The sequence below is a fragment of the Stegodyphus dumicola genome, chromosome 6 (assembly GCF_044657685.1).
Source record: "Stegodyphus dumicola isolate Sdum_Otavi_A_Nest chromosome 6, ASM4465768v1".
Lineage (NCBI taxonomy): Eukaryota > Metazoa > Arthropoda > Arachnida > Araneae > Eresidae > Stegodyphus > Stegodyphus dumicola.
Genome location: NC_140773.1, coordinates 82,080,174 through 82,100,092, shown reverse-complemented (window position 1 = coordinate 82,100,092; position 19,919 = coordinate 82,080,174). Strand labels below are relative to the sequence as shown.

The 19,919-nt window shown below is 31.9% G+C and overlaps 1 protein-coding gene across 3 annotated transcripts in view; it reads left to right on the top strand.

Moving 5' to 3' along the window:
• LOC118186139 (uncharacterized) overlaps nt 1–19,919 on the top strand; it is a 104,206-nt gene that overhangs the window by 12,138 nt on the left and 72,149 nt on the right. For 2 of the 3 annotated variants that reach the window (XM_085818599.1, XM_085818596.1), the window contains one exon: nt 6,724–7,450. In XM_085818599.1, the coding sequence (XP_085674725.1) occupies nt 6,750–7,450 (701 nt within the window). In that variant the 5' untranslated portion in view covers nt 6,724–6,749. Of the gene's footprint in view, nt 1–4,582; nt 4,801–6,723; nt 7,451–19,919 lie in introns of those variants that run through there. The other variant, XM_085818598.1, reaches the window with a different exon arrangement.

Sequence of the window (19,919 nt, the reverse complement as noted above, 5' to 3'; positions counted from 1 at the left end):
AATAAATTTAAATTTTGAAGGTAGTTTTATCAAGTGTGTGTGTAGATATCTTGCTTATGTATAATATTACGTATAGTTTTTGAACATTTTAGGTTTTGATAATGAGTAGGTAAAGTAATATGCTTTACATTTTTCTTAGTATTAAAAAATATTAATGATATGTTTAGTATACCAATATATGATGTAATATGATTTAGATATGACCAATACATGATGTAACATGACTTAAATATATGACATATCAATATATGATAATATATAGCATGTCATCCTACCTATATATGTGCAGAGCTGCCAGCCTACCCGGTAAAATTAGGAATTTCCTGATTTTTCAATAAAAATTTGTCTCCTGGTAAACTTGAATATCTTTTAAGTTTCTCCTAGTTAACTACCATATCACCTGATTTTTAGCTTATCTGAATTTAGGTCATATCTCTCAAATACAACTCTAGAACAGTTGTTGATTACAAAGTGTATGATGAAAAGGAAATACAGCTGAGAAAATTTTGATGTCAATATCTTATAAGGGTGTACTTTTGTGCTATACCAACCACCTTAGCAGAAGTCACTAAATTTTCAGAATATGTGATAACAGTCCTTCAGTCAAGCAATGTCACCATTTTCATTTGTGATTATTTGTTGTATTCTAATTTGTAATGGTTTTTATAAAGAGACTGTGATATTTTTTGTCTTAAACTTGATTTTAAAATATCCACTTGTGGCATTTGTGGTAAAATTTCTGCAGAAATACTGAATTTTGCTGCAAAACCTTGAAAGGGACATATGAGGACATGGCTTTTTAGATAGCAGGTGTTGCCGAGGTTTACACATTGCCAAGTCTCTGCAAACAGATTGCTTTGTACTTAGGCACCAAAAAATAGTGCAAAAAAATTTCAGAAAGATTTAGAAGCAATTATTTTAATGGTTTACATAATCCTTATTTAATAATTAAAATTCATATTTTAAATTGCTAAAGTATGTTTTCTTTTTATGTGCTGATAATGTTTGTCAGTTTATGATAAGTATTGATAGTTTGGGAATCTTTCCAAAAAAGTTGTTAAAACCACCAGCTTGCTCCTGATAAGTAACTTTACACTTGTAAAACATTATCAAATTGCTCAAAAGTCACCTGAATACGTAAGTACCCCTTAAAGAATGCTGCATTGTTATCTGGTAAATAAAACAGAAATCATACAAACTCCAGTTCCTTTCTCAATGAGTTCAATTGATCTGGTTAAATTTTATTTGATCTGAACTGTGTTTATCCATTACAGAAATTTTCAGAGCTTAGTAAGAGAACTTAATGGTACTCTTCTGTTATTGGGACTTCTGTTATTGTACATATGGATATATGTGTTCATGCATATACATATATACATACATATTGTGTGTGTACATACATATATACGACATATATATACCCACCTGCATACCTACGCACATTTCTGAATCTTATCCCAATAACAAAAGAGTACTGACTTAACAAGTATTTAATAGGCAAGTATTTGCATATAATTGTGCTTTAAAGATATAAATGTTATATTATTAAGTGTATCTATGTGATTATATGCATATTTTTGTTGTTTCTTATGGCTATTTAGAAATCAATCCATTTACATCAGGCCACTCGCCAAAAACAAAACATTAAATTCAAAATTACATCACCAAAATATTAAAAATACTTGAAATCCAAGTCTTTACAATACCAAAAAATTATGACATAAAAATTTCACAATTAAAATCTAACCATGTGCTCAGGATATAAGATCTCTGCTCGTCCAGTACAGCAGAAGAACATCACCAGTATGTTGTAACTTAGGGTCAGGGACTGGACAGACAAGCAAGTGCTGCTTATTCATAGGGTCTGTTTTATGAATGGGCACTTACTATTAGTCAATAGTAAGTGCACCTGGCACCTGGCATGCTTATTCTGCTGAGATGTTCGGCTAAGCAATTGTGCCCCATACCCAGTCTGAAATTAGCCACAGCCTCTCTACGTGGCCTGGGATTGATCTCATTCCAGTCATTCCTGATATTCTCTCAAAGTTTACTCTTCGATTTAATTGATAGTTCTGTGTTGTAAGCTGACATAAGATTATTTCGAGTACTTCTAAGGGAATCCAAAGGAATGGAACTCTGTTCAATAAATAACTCCGTATCTCTCTTTGCCAATAGATCTACTTTTTCATTACCATCAATATCTATGTAAGATGGTATCCAATGAATTCTAGTTTTACCATTCCTGTATAGTTTCCTGATATCTCGTTTCATTTTTGATACGAGAGGAGGCTCAGAGTGGTGTTGAAGAGCTATTGTTTCTATGACGAACCTAAAATCAACAAGAATGATGGCCTTTCTAAAAATCTCAATTCTAGATTTCCAATTAGACACAGCCAAAAAGATTCCATGAACTTCTGCATCAAAGTTTGAAAAATGTTGACCCATTGGGCATATGGTGAAAACAGTTTACAATATACACTTGCACCAGCAGCATTATTCATTCTAGAGCCATTTGTAAATACACATATGTCTTCTGGTTCAGGATAGTTATTGCCCAATAGTGACAAAACATTTTTTTTTTTTTATATAATAGTATCTAGTGTGTCTTTTTTCTATTTTCATCCAGCCTTATAGGGTATTTTCAAAAACTCCAGCAGGTCTACAGGTATATTAGTATTTTTAACAGGTTTAACAGAAATATTGAGGTTTAAATCACCTGAAAGACCTTCACAGATCGTGATTGGAGAAGTTTGAGTTCTGATAATGTAATTTGTCACTATTTGACATCTAATTTGCTTGCTGAGATGCTTTCAATCGAACAGTTTTATAAACTACGTGTTTCTTAATCTCAGCAGCAGTAGGAGGGTTTGAAGTATACGATTGTAAAGTTGCTATAGGAGTTGACACTTCTACTCTTGTGATCAAGCAGAGAGCTTTATTCTGGGCTCTCTCCACGATTTCCAACTTAGTCTGTGCAGCCGAAACCAGAATTTCACTGCCATATTTAAGAACTGGTTTTATATAGGTTTTGTGAGATTTAGAGTATCCTGGGTGCAACTCCATTTTGCAACGTCCAGTCTCTTTAAGATAGGCAATCTTTTTTTGACTCTAGTCACAGTGTGCAAGATATACTTTGAAAAATTTAACTTGTTGTCCATTATAATCCCGATGTATTTTGTCCTGCTACTTTAGTTTTGTGTTATTCAAATACATATCAAAGTCAGGTACAACATGTCTCAAAGTAAAAGATTGATCCATAGTTTATGATTTATTAATAATCTTGTGATTGTCCATGGGTTAAGATTGAAGGGTCTTCAGAGCTTTATTCATATTACTCTCAAGTTGCTGTTTCTGTCTTTGATAATTTCGACAGTTTTTAGTTTACATTCATATTACTAGGTCATCAGCAAACATGCTTACTTGAATATCTTCAGCCTCTTTCAATCTCTTGATGAGATCATGAACATAAATGTTGAAGAGTGTGTGTGGCTGCTTGTTGAATCCTGCGGGAGGCCGATCTTAGACTGCCTTATTTGGACTCTACCAGGGTTTGTAGCGGTCCTTACAAGTGCTTTTAAGTCCTTATATTTGAAAATAAAATATAAAGGCCCTTATAGGTGCTTACATTTTCTTTAAAACCCTTATTTTTTTGTTTTTAGTGCTTATTTCTTGCTTTTAGTGCTTTTTTTTTAATCCTTTGTTTTTAATGAACGCGCATTTTTTCCCCGTACCAAAGCCGAAACTAAATAAACAACTTTTCTTCCTTATATGCAATGTCAGATGGTGAATCATACTCCCGAAAATTCTTTTCCCCCCCTTCCTCTGCATTAACGTAACCTATGGTACGCGCGAGAGTACAGACAGGTGCATGTCGTTCTATTGGCCAAAGAATTGCGAAAACGTAGAAAATTCCGGTACATTCGGTATTCTTTTCCTCCCAACCAAATACTACACACGTTTGAATTTCTACCAAGATTTTAATAATTTGCATTCTTTTTCCGCGTAGTCAGTTCATTTTCGTGTTTATGATGATCGTTATACTTATATTATGAGCATATGTATGAATATTTATAATAATATAGTTGCAGTAACTGCTGAAGTATAGATAAACTTCCAAAAATGGGTGTGTTTTTACACAGATTAGCTTTCTAAGAAATAATATTCGGAATGGCTTAAATAAAAGGAAAGTAATTGAATAGTCAAAATAATTTCATTTTCTTTTCCAATACATTATACAGTACGGAGGTTGGGAGTTTCTCCTCAAAATCTGTAATATTGAAGCAGCGGACTTTTTTTTATCACTGTCCAATCTGGATTGAATAGGACTCAAAGTTTTTGCGGTCTACCCAACCCAAGCGAAGATTGAGTCTATTCCGGAAATTTAATACAGTCTGTTGAAAATTAGAATCAGAAACACCCCAGATTAGTAAGTCTCTTTCGTTTCCTTTATTTAGTTCTTTTTTCTCCGAATACCATACCGGCAGGTGTTGATTCCGATTGCGTAATATCACATATGGAAGAATTACGCCGCACGTATTGCGCAATAACGTTTGCGGTATTTTGCATTGATAATTAATTTTGATGTTCAATCTGAGATTTGTTTATGAACACTTGAAAGAGTTTTACTGTGCTTTCTAAGCAGAATATTTCTCAGTTCCGTTGGTTTTTATATGATGCACATATCGAAATGTCAAAATAATTTATTTAGCCTAAATTTAAATCTAAAGAACGGCTACTATCTCCACCGCTGCTCTTTTTCCAGTTACTATCCGGAATATTCGGGAATTTCCGAGTATGCGGGTTAGTTAAGCTTTTACTGTTAAAGGATGACTGAAGCAATTTCCCGTCTTCTGATTTCAGAAATGTGCCTCTTTTTTACTTAAATTACTTTGTTTGGGATATATGTTAAGGGAAAACTGTTATGCAATGAAAATTTAGAAAATGTTCAGAATTTTGATTTAAGTTAAATTATTTAAATATTAATACGAGTGGAAAAATAAATTGTATTTATTATTAGGTGCCAAACGAATACAATTAATATGGCTTATTATTATTTATTTTCTATATTTTCAACTGAAATATCATCATTAAATTTTGTAATATAGTTTAGTTCTGCATAGTTTTTTTTCTCTCATTATAAACTAATTCTGTAAATTGAACTGTCATTTAAAATTAAAAAAAAAGTTGTTTTCCATTGTTGAGGTAATGCTCATTCTCTTAATAAATATTGCATTGCTCATATTTTAAATTACAAGTCTAATTTTTCTTTTAAGATTATGCAGTTGTGTATAATGTAATTAGACAGGTACTTATTTTTTCCTTAAAATGTGCTTGAAAAGTGCTTATAGGTGCTTATTTTTTTAACTAAAATGTGGCTATGAACCCTGTCTACATTGTTCCAAGTAGTCTTAACTCATCTCTGAGTTAGAAATCTTCCAATCCAGTCCAGCATTTTCACTTTTATTACTTGTCCTTATAATATGCTTAGGAGACTTTTTCTTCAAATAGTATCATAGGCCCCTTGGAAATCCACAAATACTGACAAAGAGCTTACCTTAGAATTAAACATACACTTTTTCACATATTATTATTATTTTGTCTTTATGATCATATATTGTAAGCTTATAAAGCAATTTTCATTACATGCTTTTAATTTTTTTTTCAGAAAGTAAAATTATTGAAAGTGTAAAAATTATTAATAAATCTAATCAATAAATAATATCAGCATTATTAGCCCAAAGGGCCAATTTGCCCAGAAGGGCTATTAATTTCATTTTAGCATTTCATGTTGATTCACTATAAACAGCGAATCACTTTTTAAATTGTTGCCACCAAGTATTATAGCTCTGTATTATATTTAAAGAAATTTAATAATGAAGAATCAGCATAAATGTATGCGTTATTTCTCACATTGTGATAAAACAATGGTACCTGGTGCCATCAAATTTTGAACAACATATGTCTCCAAACGAATATAAGCATCTGGAAGCCCAAATTTATATTTTATGTTTTATTATATACTTCATATTTTGTAAAGCATTTATGAGTTTTTGATTAAGAAACTCAATGATTTCAAAGTGAGCAATGGCAACACTGTACGGAAGAAAAAAATTATCTCCTGCGTTCGAGGCTGTGTATAGGAAATTTTAAAGATATGCTGTTTTAAATATTTTGTGATATTGCTGTTGAATTGAATTTTATGGTTTAAGTGCGAAGATCATGATATTTAATAAATAAAGGTAATGCAAAAATCGTTAAAAAAGCCTCTTTGGACGTAATATAAAATCTGAAAGCTTTCAGATTTTTTTTCTTAAATAGTAATTTGATTTATTATCAGTTTTTTTTTTTTAATTCTGTATTTCAGAATTATGCAGAAGTCCGAACAGTAATGTCTTGAACACTTTTTCTTCATGTTTTAATTAAAGAATCTAAGAATGGTTTAGATTTTACACTTTAACAATTTTTATCTGAAATGTTTAAGTATTTTAATAAGCATTAATTGTGTATTTAAATAAAGAGGCTTTTAAAGTAATGAAGTTTGTTCCTCCTCTTCCATTCCTTTTTCTGCTTCTCACTGCTCTTTTCACTTTAATTTATAATTTAACCTTATAACGAGCGTTTATGTAACAGATTTGAATACAAAATTATTAATAACTTGCATGTTGATAAAAATGACTTTTGATTGACACTTTACTGATGTTAATATTATTTTATTTATCACAGGTTGTAGCAGTAGCATCAAAGAATCTATGGAATGCATAGCTTCAGTTGAAGATACTTTTTTAAATAATGGTACAATAAAGAAAGAGGATCATTTGTTGAATAATATGTGTGAAAATGGTTCATTTGACATAGATAAAAGTGATTTTAATAACTTTTCTAAAAATTCCAATGAAAATTTGCTTAATGGCTCATCTGCAAATTCTGAATCTGATGACTTATGTGAAAGTACTCAAATTAGTAATAATCAATCACAAGAACAAACTAACAGAAATCTTCAAACAGTATCACAAGAACAAACAATCAAAATTTCTTCACATGCCAACAACACATTTTTGCATACAGATAACAGTGTGTCATCTTCACTAATGCAAGGAGAACCAACAAAAGAAAACACTGATCAGTTATCCTCTCAGACTGATGAAAATGAATCTGAAAATGCAGATATAAAGATTAAAAGTTCTGAAAAATTCACTTCAAGTGATTTTTCATCAGAAAAATTAGTTCAGCAGTCGGTACCTCAGGAGCAATCATCATCTAGTCAGGAAGTATCTGCTCATGATATGACAACAAAAGAATTCATTGAAAAAGTACTGAAACCACAGAAGAAACCAAAAGATTTTGAGATTGAAAATATAACATCATCTGATTTAGAAGTGACACAGTTAGTGGGTCATGCAGATGTTATCTTCAGTGTAGCAGTAGACGAAGATTTTGTTATTTCTTCCAGGTAAGATTTTTTTAAACTAAAGTAATTTAAATTTAATAAATTTCTTCAAAGTTGTGAATTTCTCTTTTTAATGTTAGAAATGAGATATAATCTGCATGTTTATTCAATAAAGAATATTTAAGTTATACACTGTACAACATAAGAAGTGACACATGAAGAAGGAATAATCTAAATGGGATGAAAATTTGAATGATGTACACGTATTGAAAACGAAATGGTAACAATATCATGTTCTATTCAGGAAATACAGTTACAGGAGTAAAGAAAGATCAGTGATGCATTGACCAACCACTGGTCCTGACACAAGCTTTTATCCAGCTGTCAACCCCATAAAGTTGGCAGATGTCTTGCAAGATTGCTTACCCTACACTTTCCAATTGGTGAGTTAGATCGGCATGATCTAGGGATCGTTGTTCCTTTTTCTAGGTGGATTGGCCTGCTCTTTAGAGCCCAACTATGTTTTATTAGGGAAAGATCTGGTGATCGTGCCGACTGTGATGACTTTGTGGTTTAATAAGGCACCATTTAGCAAGACGAAACGAACATTTATTAAAAATATGGTTCAAAGCATAACAGTAACTCAGAGCAGTACATTGCTCCTACCGCAGGGTAAAATCTACAACCTTTCTCTTCCAAGGCTAACATGCAACTCTCTTAAAACCCTTCTTGGAGAAGAGCTACATGCGCCAAGCACGCTCTGTTGATCACCAAACAGTCGCCAGATATCACACCCCTGTCCTAAGGTGGTTGTTGATACTATTTACAAATCAATCATCAATCTGGGAACTAAAATCTAGCAACTGTTTGCGATCAATGAGAAAAAGAAAAAAAAAACTACATATGCATTTATACATTCTACCCTAATTTTCAAATCTCAGCTACTATAGACATTTGCAATACAGTACCTACAATTGCACATCAATTTACTACATACACATATATAAACATAGATAACACATTTTTAACTTCACCCCACTTGTTCTGAACATTATTATTATTGTAACAATTTATCAATTCTTAACCCAAAGAAACCAAGTGGATATTTTTCTTTTATAAACATGTTAAAATATACCCTAGTATTATTTCAATGATGACAGTAAAATTATTAAGCTTCTTATATATATATAAAATTATATTCTTAATAATCTCTTTAATTAATGATGCTGCAGCATGTTTATATCCTTGGGAGACAAATATCTAAATTTACCACTTACCTCGAATATTTGTTATCGAATAATTTTTCTATTTCAAATTACATAAACATGTTATGTAATTTGAAGCAAAATTTGCACAAAATTGTAAAATTATTAAGAAAAGCAAAGAAAAACTATCTAATCATTAACTATACAAAATGTTCGTGAAGATGAACAGTAAATTAATGTTCAAAGTTCACAGGTGGGGAGTCTGGATAATGCATCTGCGTTCGACAGTTTTTTTCCAGGGCAATGTTCTATTTCAAGATTATATTTTTGCAAAGCTATGGTCCATCATTGTAATTTGGACGATTGCAGAGCATTTCTCATTATAAAGGCTAGAGGATTATGATCAGTAATAATTTTCACCGATGAACCGAATATCCAAGGTTCGAACTTCTTCAATGCCCATCCCATAGCATAAGCTTCACGCTCTATAGTCGGCCAGCTTTGTTGACGTTTCAATAATTTCTTGCTCGCGTAGCAGATGGGAAATTGTTTCTCTCCCCTTTACTGTGATAAACAAGCACCTATTCCGATTTGGGATGCAACAGAATGAATGACAAACGGATCCTGCAGTGTTGGTGTGATCAATTCCGTTGACATCGCTAATTGTTCCTTCAGTTGTTGAAATGTTGACTCATGAATTTCTTTCCATTCGAGTATTTCTGGTTGTTTATTTTTCGTGAGTTCTGCGAGTGGGTAGGCGATCTCTGCATACCCTGGGATATAATCGCGATAATAATTACATAATCTTACTAGACTTTTAAGATCTCTTTTCGTTTTCGGCATTTCCAGCTTCTTGATTGCCTCTATTTTCTCGGGATCTGGTTGATGTTTTCCTGATCCAATAATGTGTCTTAAATATTTAATTTGAGGTTTTGCAAACTAACATTTCTTCAGATTGATAGTAAATCCAAGTGACTTTAGTTTGGTGAAAACTTTATCCAGATCTTGGAGATGAGTGTCGAAATCTGTGGAAAATATAGCTATGTCGTTAATATAGGCTCTTGAAAATTGTTGAAATTCTTTCAGCACGTTATTCATTACTCTCTGAAAAGTTGCTGCTGCGTTCCTTAGTCCAAAGGGTAGCACTTTAAACTGATATTGACCTCAATGAGTTTTGAAGGATGTGTACTCTTTACTTTGTTCCTCCATGGGAATTGCCCAGTATCCTTTCAGTAAATCCAAAGTTGTTATGACGTTGGCTCTTCCTATACTGTACATTAAATCAATGGCATTTTGCATAGGAAAGTCATCTGGCTTCATCACTGCATTCAAGGCTCAATAATCTAGACACAATCTGATATTTCCATTTTTTTTTGCTTACACAAACTACTGGATGAGCAATTTCTTCACTACTTTCTTCTATTAGTCCCGATTTCAATAATTCTTGTACTTCTTCGTCGACCTTGGTTTTCAATGCTTCAGGAATCCTATAAATGTAAGATTTCTTCCTCTCCATATTGGGTATTAATCTAATTTTCTGAGCTTTAGCTATTTTCAGGTTTCCGGTGAATAGTGCTCGGTGTTTATTGATAAGAGCTATCAATTTTCTTCTTTGCTGCGGATTTAAATTTTCTAAATTCAAATTTGCATCTATTTTAAAATCTTCCCAGCGGGTCGAGAGATCTTTTCCTGGCAAAGTTATAATTTCTCCAAATTCTTCTTCATTTTCAAATATCGCTCCAGCTGCATGACGCTAGCTTGGAAAACGACTCGACGCTGTCGTTTGACTGTGCATTGGCGAATAAACTTTGCATGTTTTCGTTTCCGTAATTATTTCTTTCTGCGCTTGATTCTTCTGCTGCAGGATTAATCAACAGTTCGTGTATTTTTGGAGTTATTAGGCAAGGCACATTTAGCTTATCAGTCACTGCAATTAATGTACCCACAAAATTAAATATATTGCTTCTATGATCTTTATGGTAAATAGGTACACGGCAAACTTTTGCTTCAATTTGTTGTCCGAAAGCAGGTGTTAGCAATATTTTACCTCCTTCTCTCTCCTCTAAATCTGGAATGAGCAATGAATGTACGATCGTGATCTGCGTTCCAGAGTCTACGATAGCTTCGATTTTCTCAGAGTTAATAAAAATATCTACTTTTTGCAGTGGTTGAATGATGCATTCTGCGAATTCAGATCGTAAATGGGATGAGTCTACTTTAGCTATGATGGCTTCTTCTTTTGATGTTCTGTTTGAATTTTTTTGAGTTTTGAAATCATCCTTTCCCTTCTTATTTACTGCAGTTTCATTCTTTCTTCTTTTGTCTGGGCAATGTGTTGATAGCTTCCACAAATATAACATTCCTTTCTTCTCGCGTGAGATCCTTCTTGTATTGAATATTCTTTTCTCATGTGTGGCGGAATATATTTATCTTGTGTACATGTTGTATCCAGGAATCTCGGTGATCGCTTAATTCCATTTCAAACTTCGTTGAAAGATTTTCCTTTGGCTGTGAAATAAATATCACATTCTGTAGCTAATTCTTGTGGCTTCAACCATTTAGTATTTCCTTGGCGTATTGCAACATTGCAGCTGTTTCCTCATCTAAAGCTTGGAATAATTTATCCAAAATAATTAACTCCTTGAGTGTTTCGAAATCCTTTACTCCTCTTGAGTTGCAGTAATAGATTAGTCGTGAAGCGAACTGGATATGGGTTTCACTGCAATATCGTTTTAGTTCTTCTGAAGTTTTCTAAACAGGTTTGAGGAGCAGGTTGGTATTCCTTCAGAACAAGAGTCTTCACTTTTTTGTAATTTTTCAAATCTTCCTCTTTTATATAAACAAGAACATTTGAAGCTTTTTCTCCAATTAATTTCAATAATATTTCTGATTTGTATTCTTCGGGAACCTAGCTTAAATGCTCTTTCGATAGAATCGAAACATATATTGCATGCTTCTGCTCGCTTCGGTACTGGTATAGTCAGTGTTTCTACTCCTTTGATCAGCTTGTCGAGGGAATTTCGGTTTCTCTTTCTGTGTTTTGGATTGAAGGTGTCAGACTTCGACTTCTTTTATTTTGAGTTCCTCGAATCTTCGCTAATTCTATTTCGTGTTCTCATTTTATTCTTAATCTTTCTTCTTCCATTTGTATTCCTTCCATTTCTTCTTTTCTTTTTCTATTCTCCATTGTAGTAATCAGAATTTCTTTTACGAAATCAGCATCTTCGATGTATTCCTTGCTATTCTGGAGTTTGTGTTTCAGTTCTACCAGCTTCAAATCTGGGAATGCTTCTTCTCCAATTTCCAATAGAACTGTTACTAAATCCTCTTTCTTTGCATTTTTGAACATTTTCTTCTATTCTCCTTTAGAATCAAGCTTTTCGAACTCTCGATTTAACTCAGAGCAGTACATTGCTCCTACCGCAGGGCAAAATCTACAACCTTCCTCTTCCGAGGCTAAAATGCAACTCTCTTAAAATACATTAACCCTTCTTGGAGAAGAGCTACATGTGCCAAGCACGCTCTGTTGATTGCCAAACAGTCGCCTGATATCACACCGACCAAGGAAGTGTTTGAGAAACATGAAGACAAGCAGTGAAATGGCATGCCATGTATAGCTGGGCTGTGTCCTGTTGAAATGCAAGCTTTGGGGTCTATAAAAGGACTGGTAACGCTATGGGGTATAGAATATCATTAACACACTGCCATGCTATAAAGATGTCATGGATGACAGCCAAAGGTGTTTGGCTATCAAATGAAATGACAGACATATCGGTAAAAGTATATTTACGGGTACTCCTTGGCGAAAATTGGTGATTTTTGGTGGTGCATGGATACCGAATTTGTGCAATTCTTTGACTTGTTATTTTGTCTTTATGTAGTGGCGACTTTTTGCTGCTACACAAAGACAAAATAACAAGTCAAAGAATTGCACAAACTCGTTATCCATGTACACATTGACCTATTTTTTCACTTAAAAATATCACAGAATTGCACAAACTAGCATTGCGCATTACCTTGACTTTATCCATGTACACGTCGACCTATTTTCACTTTGGAAAAAATTAGAGAATTGCACACTCCCTTGACTTTGTCCATGTACAGTGCGCAAAAAAAAGGGGGGGGGACAGTTTTATATCTTCCGTTCTATTGGGCCGATTGACAAAATTCAAACTGCGTGTTTCATGTCTCGAAAGCACGACTTAGGATATATATTAGAGTTATATATAGCTCTATTCTAACAGGTATTTTGACACAAAATTGAACTTTTTCTGAAATAACATACCAATTTTTTTTACATATTTTGATTTTATGACTTAAATTATGCCAGACTGCCAAGTTTTGTAAAAATCGTACAAGTAGTTTTTAAAAAATTAGCTCTCAAAATTTTAGTTCCTGAATGCTAATTGAATTTGGCATATATTTATTAATATCTCTTTTTTTATTAAACTTTTTTATTCTTTCTTTCACATTTCGAAACTTAGGTTCATTCCAAATAAAATTCAGCTATTTTTTGTGTTTTATTTTTAAATAATTTTTGTAAATTTTTCGAAAAAATTTTGAATTATAACCTATAAAATTTTTACCATCATCTTAAAGTAGGTTTAGTTCTAAGCATACCTGCAAAAAATTAGAGTTTTTTATTCAAAATTCTGTAAAATATACACGAAGTTACATATTTTCGCATTTTGAAATTTGGCATCTTTTATTTTGATCGATAATAACACCAAATGTAGTTTATGGACATTTTTTACAGTGAATAATTGCCACAGCTATTTTTAACCTTAAATTTCAAATAAATTTTTACAGAGAATTAATTATATATGAAATTTTTTCCCTCAGTGATGCGTAATAAATATTTATTAATACTATATGAAAAGCTATTCTTTTTAAATTGTAGATATTATTCAAATTTTTAAACTTTTTAAAAATTTCATTCTCTCTTCCTTTTTAAAAAAATATTTGTAAGAGTAAATTTTTACCTTCGCCGTGTTATCGTCTGTTACTCTACTTTGCATTTAAATTGAATTGTCTAAAACTGAGAAAGTTCGTTTGATGTTTATTTTCACAATTTTTTTTTTAAGCAAACAGGACATTGAAAATTTAGGTCATGTCCCAGCTTTAAAAAATATATATATAAATATAAATTTTTACATAAATCTCCTTAAAGAATGTTTTAAGTAGTAATTTTCTCTTGTGTTTTGATTATATAAAAAACATGTCCTTTAATATAGAAATTATTAGGCTTAAAAACTCTAAATAATACGATTTAGATTGTTTGCACCCGATAATAAAAATTGGGCCGCTCCGTGGTACAGGATAAGCGCTGCTGGAGTGGTTTATTTCTTTCTCATTAAAAAAATATTTTAATTCAAATATGTATCTTTTGGACTTTGCTTTAAAACTTTGTTTATAGTTAAAAGGTCTAGAAAATGAAAAACTATCTTCAGCTGAAATGCATTTGATGCAACGAATATTAAAAAAAAGTTTGACAGGAATGCAAAATTTATGGAAGTGTAGCAATTGAAAAATTTTAATTTTCTTGTGTCAGCACTGAAAACAAATGTAGAAGTAAAGAAGAAAATTAGGGGAAAAAAAGCATAAATTTAAAGGGAATCAATCTACTTCAAGGAAGTTGGGTGTTCAAAGAGAAAACACTTGGATGTGCACACCAGAAAATAGCAGCAATTGAGTTAGAACTAACGAAGAAGACAAAAACCATATCATTGCAGTTTAAATTGAAGAGCAACTGGTTTTCGGCTATATGGTTGTATAAATTTAAATTACGTCCTAGAGTATCATATTGCATCATAAACGGAACATCCCATGATTTCTTTGTCGAATTATTTGAAGATTCAGGAATTAATATTCTTGGAATATATGCTAAAGAAGGAATTTTCTTGGAAGACTAAAGAAGTATTTAAATTCAGTGATATTAGGTTGTCTTACAAGCTTAGGTATCAAAACGATTCTGAAATTGCCCGAGTAGTTGACTTGTAAATGGCTGAGAATTAAGCAGATGACTTTTAATCTTACATTATTCAGTCAGAAAACGTATAAAAAATGTTTTGTATTGCATGACAATGCATCTTTTCATTATTCGATAACCAATCTGAGAACCGCTTCTGTTCCAAATATAAGTATTTGTACTCAATCATTCAAATTTGTCTTCTTGTGATTTTTTTCTCTCCCAAAAACTAAAATTGCCTCTCAAAAGAAAATTTTTTGACATGGGAGAGACAAAAGGAGTATGACATCTACGTTTAGAGGCATGTCAAAAACAGATCTCGACAAGCCTTCTCTTCCATTACATATTGTGCATTCAGACATAAAGTTGCATCAGTGTAAATTCTATAATCTATTTTTATTACACTCTGATTACTGTATTAACATATAGTGAATATATACTAAACCTTTTACTTAAGTTTCAGTAATTTGGAATTTTTGACGGAATTGTCGTCGGAACTAGGATTTAGAAGATAAGTCGAATTGAATATTTCAATAATCCAATCAATTCAAGGTCGAATTTCAATATTTTATTTTCGGAGGAAGGGGAAACTTTTTCAGTTTTGGTCCATTATCCTAAGTATATTTGCATCGATTCTTTATTTTTTCCATAACAGCAAAAATCTTATGCATGGTATACATATAACGGATAACTTCAAATTAAAATTTAACAATATACAGGGTGGCTATAATTAAAGTTCCACTTTGAAATAGTCATAAAAGGAAAACTACTGGATCAAATGTTATCAAACTTGGTAATTATGAAAGAAGGTCATGGGAATTTATTTTCTGCGAAAAAAAGAAAGTTCAAAACCTCACCACCAGGGTGGAAATGGCGCTGTTTGCAATAATGTTAAACGAAATAATGGTCAAAATCTAACTTAACTTTTTGTTACACGGATTTAACATGTTGTATACTCTTAAGAAACTTTGAACTAAGCAAAAAACATTTAAAGACGTTAAAGTCGATAAAAGTCGAGTGCGCCATCTGTGTAAGTGAGAAATTCGTCCGTGAAAACCACGAATTGGCGATTAGAAAATGTGAGATCGCAAATCACTGGCAAAAGTGCATACAATCTGGAAATGGTTTTCTTACAGATTGATAATTTGTAATTTTTTAATCCTGAATTCGGCCCTAAAACATGAAGGTACTGATTCAAAACGCTTTTAATCAATTTGGGCCAAAGAAATCCCTCATGTTATCTACCTAGTTCCATTGCATTCTCCTTAATGCATTCCATTGCATAGTTTCATAACTGAACCATTTTTCTTTGAAAAGCAATTGACAGCTGGACCACTGTGACTGGAGCTCGCTTAGAGTCAATGTTAAAATGTTTCGTGATACATGAACTGCAGTAACGTGTTTTTATGCAGGGCTAGGCCCCACCTCACATGTGTCGCACAGTTACTTAGGCAGCATTTCACGAATGATCGTCTTATAGGCCGACATTTCCCCACTTCTTAGCCACCTCGGTCACCAGATCTGAACCCCTGTGACTTTTGGCTATGGGGTTATCTCAAAAGCACTGTTTATGGGGATAATCTAAACAGTTTCGCAGAAATGAAAAATGTGATACACAGACATGTCCGTAACATTCCTCCCGATTTGCTAAAAGTTGATGTTGAAAATGTAGTAACAGGATTTAACTTGCTTTTGCAAAATGCTAGACGCTTCATTAAACATGCTTTTTAACACGTTTCAGAAACGATTAAACAAATTTTAAACCTATGTCTTCATGTCTTATTTCATTTAACAATATTGCATACAGCGCCATTTCCTCCCTGGTTGTGAGTTTTTGAACTCTTTCCCCCCCACGGAAAATAAATTCCCATAACATCCTTTACACGATTACCAAATTTGATAACATTTGGTCCGGTAATTTTCCTTTTATGACCAGTAGTTTATTATTTTCAAAGTTGAACTTTAATTATAACCACCATGTAAATTAAACTTTAAAAGTTTGACAGTTTGGTTCAAGTCCCAGCTTTAAAAAATATATATATAAAATATAAATTTTTACATTAATCCTCTTAGAAAGAATATTTTAAGAAGCTAATTTTTTTCTCGCATTATAGATTGTATTAAAAAAAAAAACATGATCTTTAATATATTTAGATTGTTTCAGCCGATATAAGAATCGGGTTACTCGGTGGTACAGAATAAACACTGCTGGACTGTTTTATTTCTTTGTCATTTAGCAAAAAATCTTTTAATTAAAATATTTATCCTTTGTACTTTGCTTTAAACTTTATTTATAGTTAAAATGCCTAGGAAAAAGTCCTTAATTTCAACCAAATTTAGCAGGAGGTCCTTAGTTTTAAACATCTGAAATTTCTGTTTTTACGACTACCATTTAGCATTTATTTTGAAGTTGCATTTTGGACAAATATTTTTGGTGATTCTTGGATAAATATAGTTAGTTATCTTTTGAATGGGTGAGTAGGTTCTTGGATTATAATTTGTTTCTATTTCTAATATAAACAGTGGGATGCTCAAGTTTCTGAACAAAAAGTGAAACATTAGCATTTTGAAATTATTTAATTTTTTTCTGATGAAAAGCTTTTAAATAACTTTTTGTGTTTGGGAATGTGAATTCTTTATTAAATGGTTTGAAATTTGCCGACTTATCAACATTTTGACGATTTTAAGATCAGTTACCATAGAAAACTTTTAGTTTGGAAATCTGGGAATTTTTCAACGATATTTTTTAAAACATTATAACATTGATCAATTTAATTAAAATAATGATAATATATTGGAATTGTATTTAAGAAATAACATTAAAATGAAACATTTTTATTTTACACTATCGTATTATAAAGTGACGTTACTTTCAATTTTGGCGACTTATTATACAATATCTTGAATCTGAAAAATAAACAAGGTAATAAATGCTTTCTGCTTTAGCACAATTTATGAAACAATTCTTAGAAAAAGCGAAATAGCTATGTAATTAATTAAAACTGCCTTCGTTGTAATTTCTCCATGGCAAGAGTTTTTCTCATGTAATTCTCTCAATGTGCATCAGTTTTGTGTACAAAATTAATTTTGCACTTTTTTCTCTGATTTTTTTTACAACATATTTATGGCTTTTTGCTGTTATTAAATTGATAGTGGTAATTTTTCTTTAGGATTTTAGACATTGCAACTTGGAAAGTTTAGAAGGATTTGAAGGCAAGATTTATAGATCCATGAATCTTGAAGATTCCAGAAAAATGTTTTCATGCTATTAATACATTATGGATGTATTTTACGGAAAGTTTGTGATGAACTTTTAATTTTTGGAAAATTTTCAGAAGAACAAAGGGAACATAATATTTGAATATTTTACTTCTGGTATATTAACATGTTTATCTTCTTTTTGTTTTCTGTACTTTTCACTAGACACAAGCATGGAAAATATCAAAAACATTTTTAATCTTATCACATGGCCAGGCATTTATAGAAAGGAATTTTGTATTAATAAAGAAATTGAAAACTGACAATTTAAAAGATTCATCTTATATGTCTCAGTGCATCATCAATGGCATTGCTAGGATGGGGCAAGGGGGCATCTGTCCTCAGACGTAGCATCCATGGGGTGCCAAATTGATGTTACAAAATTTTAGAATGAACGGTTTTTCATTCTTGGCATACAGAAGAGGGATGCAAAATCTTCAGTTGTCCCAGGGTGCTGAAGATGGACACTCTTGCAATACACACCTTAAAACACATATTACATAATCAGCATAACCAGAATGCACTCTATAAAATGGCGGCTAGCTTTCCGTCTTTTTCTCTTCTACTCATAGTTGCCATATCCCTCAAGTTAATACTCAAACATTAGATCGCTCAAACTTTAGATCTCTTCAGTGTTAACACTTGTCGTTTTATAGTGCATATAGTACAGAGGGTCTTTTCCATTAAAGCCATACCATATTTTTTTATTACTTCTTTCCCTGCTTTTAATTTGGTATTAAACAAAATGAGATAGTTTGGAGTAGCAACAAGTAATCTCTGATTTTGAAATTAACTCCTCAAAAAGCCTATGATGAAAGAATAACATGATATATGTTATTTTTTTCATTCTATGAATAATTTTCATCATTTTCTACAATTTTGTTGCATCTGTTGATTTTAACATTAACAAGAGATAATAAGAAATTGGTAATAGGTCTGTTATATAATTATTCCAATCATTATTTTATGATTCATTTGAAGCAAGCTTTGGTTTTGAAAATTCGATAGCTTTTATTTCTGATTATATAAGTGAATGTATGATACAAAAGTTAATGGAAGCAATGCGTGATCCAATAAACCAAGTTTGTGTTTGGACTCCTTTTTCTTCTCAACATGAGTGAAGGCTGCATAGCTGTTTCGGTTGTGAATCTTTTAATTTGACGAGTCGATCATTTGAACACAATCTTTACTTGTGAAGAATATCTGTTTCTTGAAGAAACAGAACAGTTGTTTTTGTACTTAATGTATTAATGCAATTACCTTGGTGCAATTTGGTAATTTTTTACAGATGAAAAGGTAAAAGTTATTTATCAGACATTGGTGGTTTTTGTATCCTTTTTTTTTAAAAAAAAAAATATTCCCAAACTATCAATATTTATCTTAAAGCAGTAAATATTGTCAACATATGGAAAGAAAACATACTTTAGCAATTTAAAATACAAATTTGAATTATTAAATAAGGATTACATGATACAATAAAACACTTATATTCTTATTCAAACTTATATTCTTCTTAACTTCTTTAAATCTTTCTGTAATTTTTTTTCACTATTCTCCCAAAGTACACATGGATCTGTTTTCTCTTGAAAAACGTCATAGATCTGTGAAGACTCATCTTGGCAACAGAGGCTATCGAGGAATCGTCTTTCTTCTCTATTCCCTTTAGAAAATTTTGTGTTCTTATAGAAATCTTACCACAGTCTCTTCCATTGCTGGCAAATTTCACAAGCTCATATTTCAACCCTCTGGTGACACTGGTTTTTGGATCTCTCAGGAAGACCTGTATTTAAACAGCATTTATTAACTAAATTTGTGTGATTATTTATTTTAGTTCCTAATTTCATAAACTTACATTCATTAAGATGGCATTTACATTATTAAAGAAAGTATGACTGCAAGAGGTCATAAATTGTAAGTTGATATGTATTTGGTGACAAAAAAACGTCATGATCAGTTAAAGCCAGTCATGGCACTCGGATGGTTAAAATTAAGTTTAAGGCAAAAAATATTGCAATTTGTGTATAGAAAGCATTGAAACTTGGAAACAACAAAAAAAGAATGCATATGAAAATGGCAGCTTTGCATGACTGAAAGATTGTTA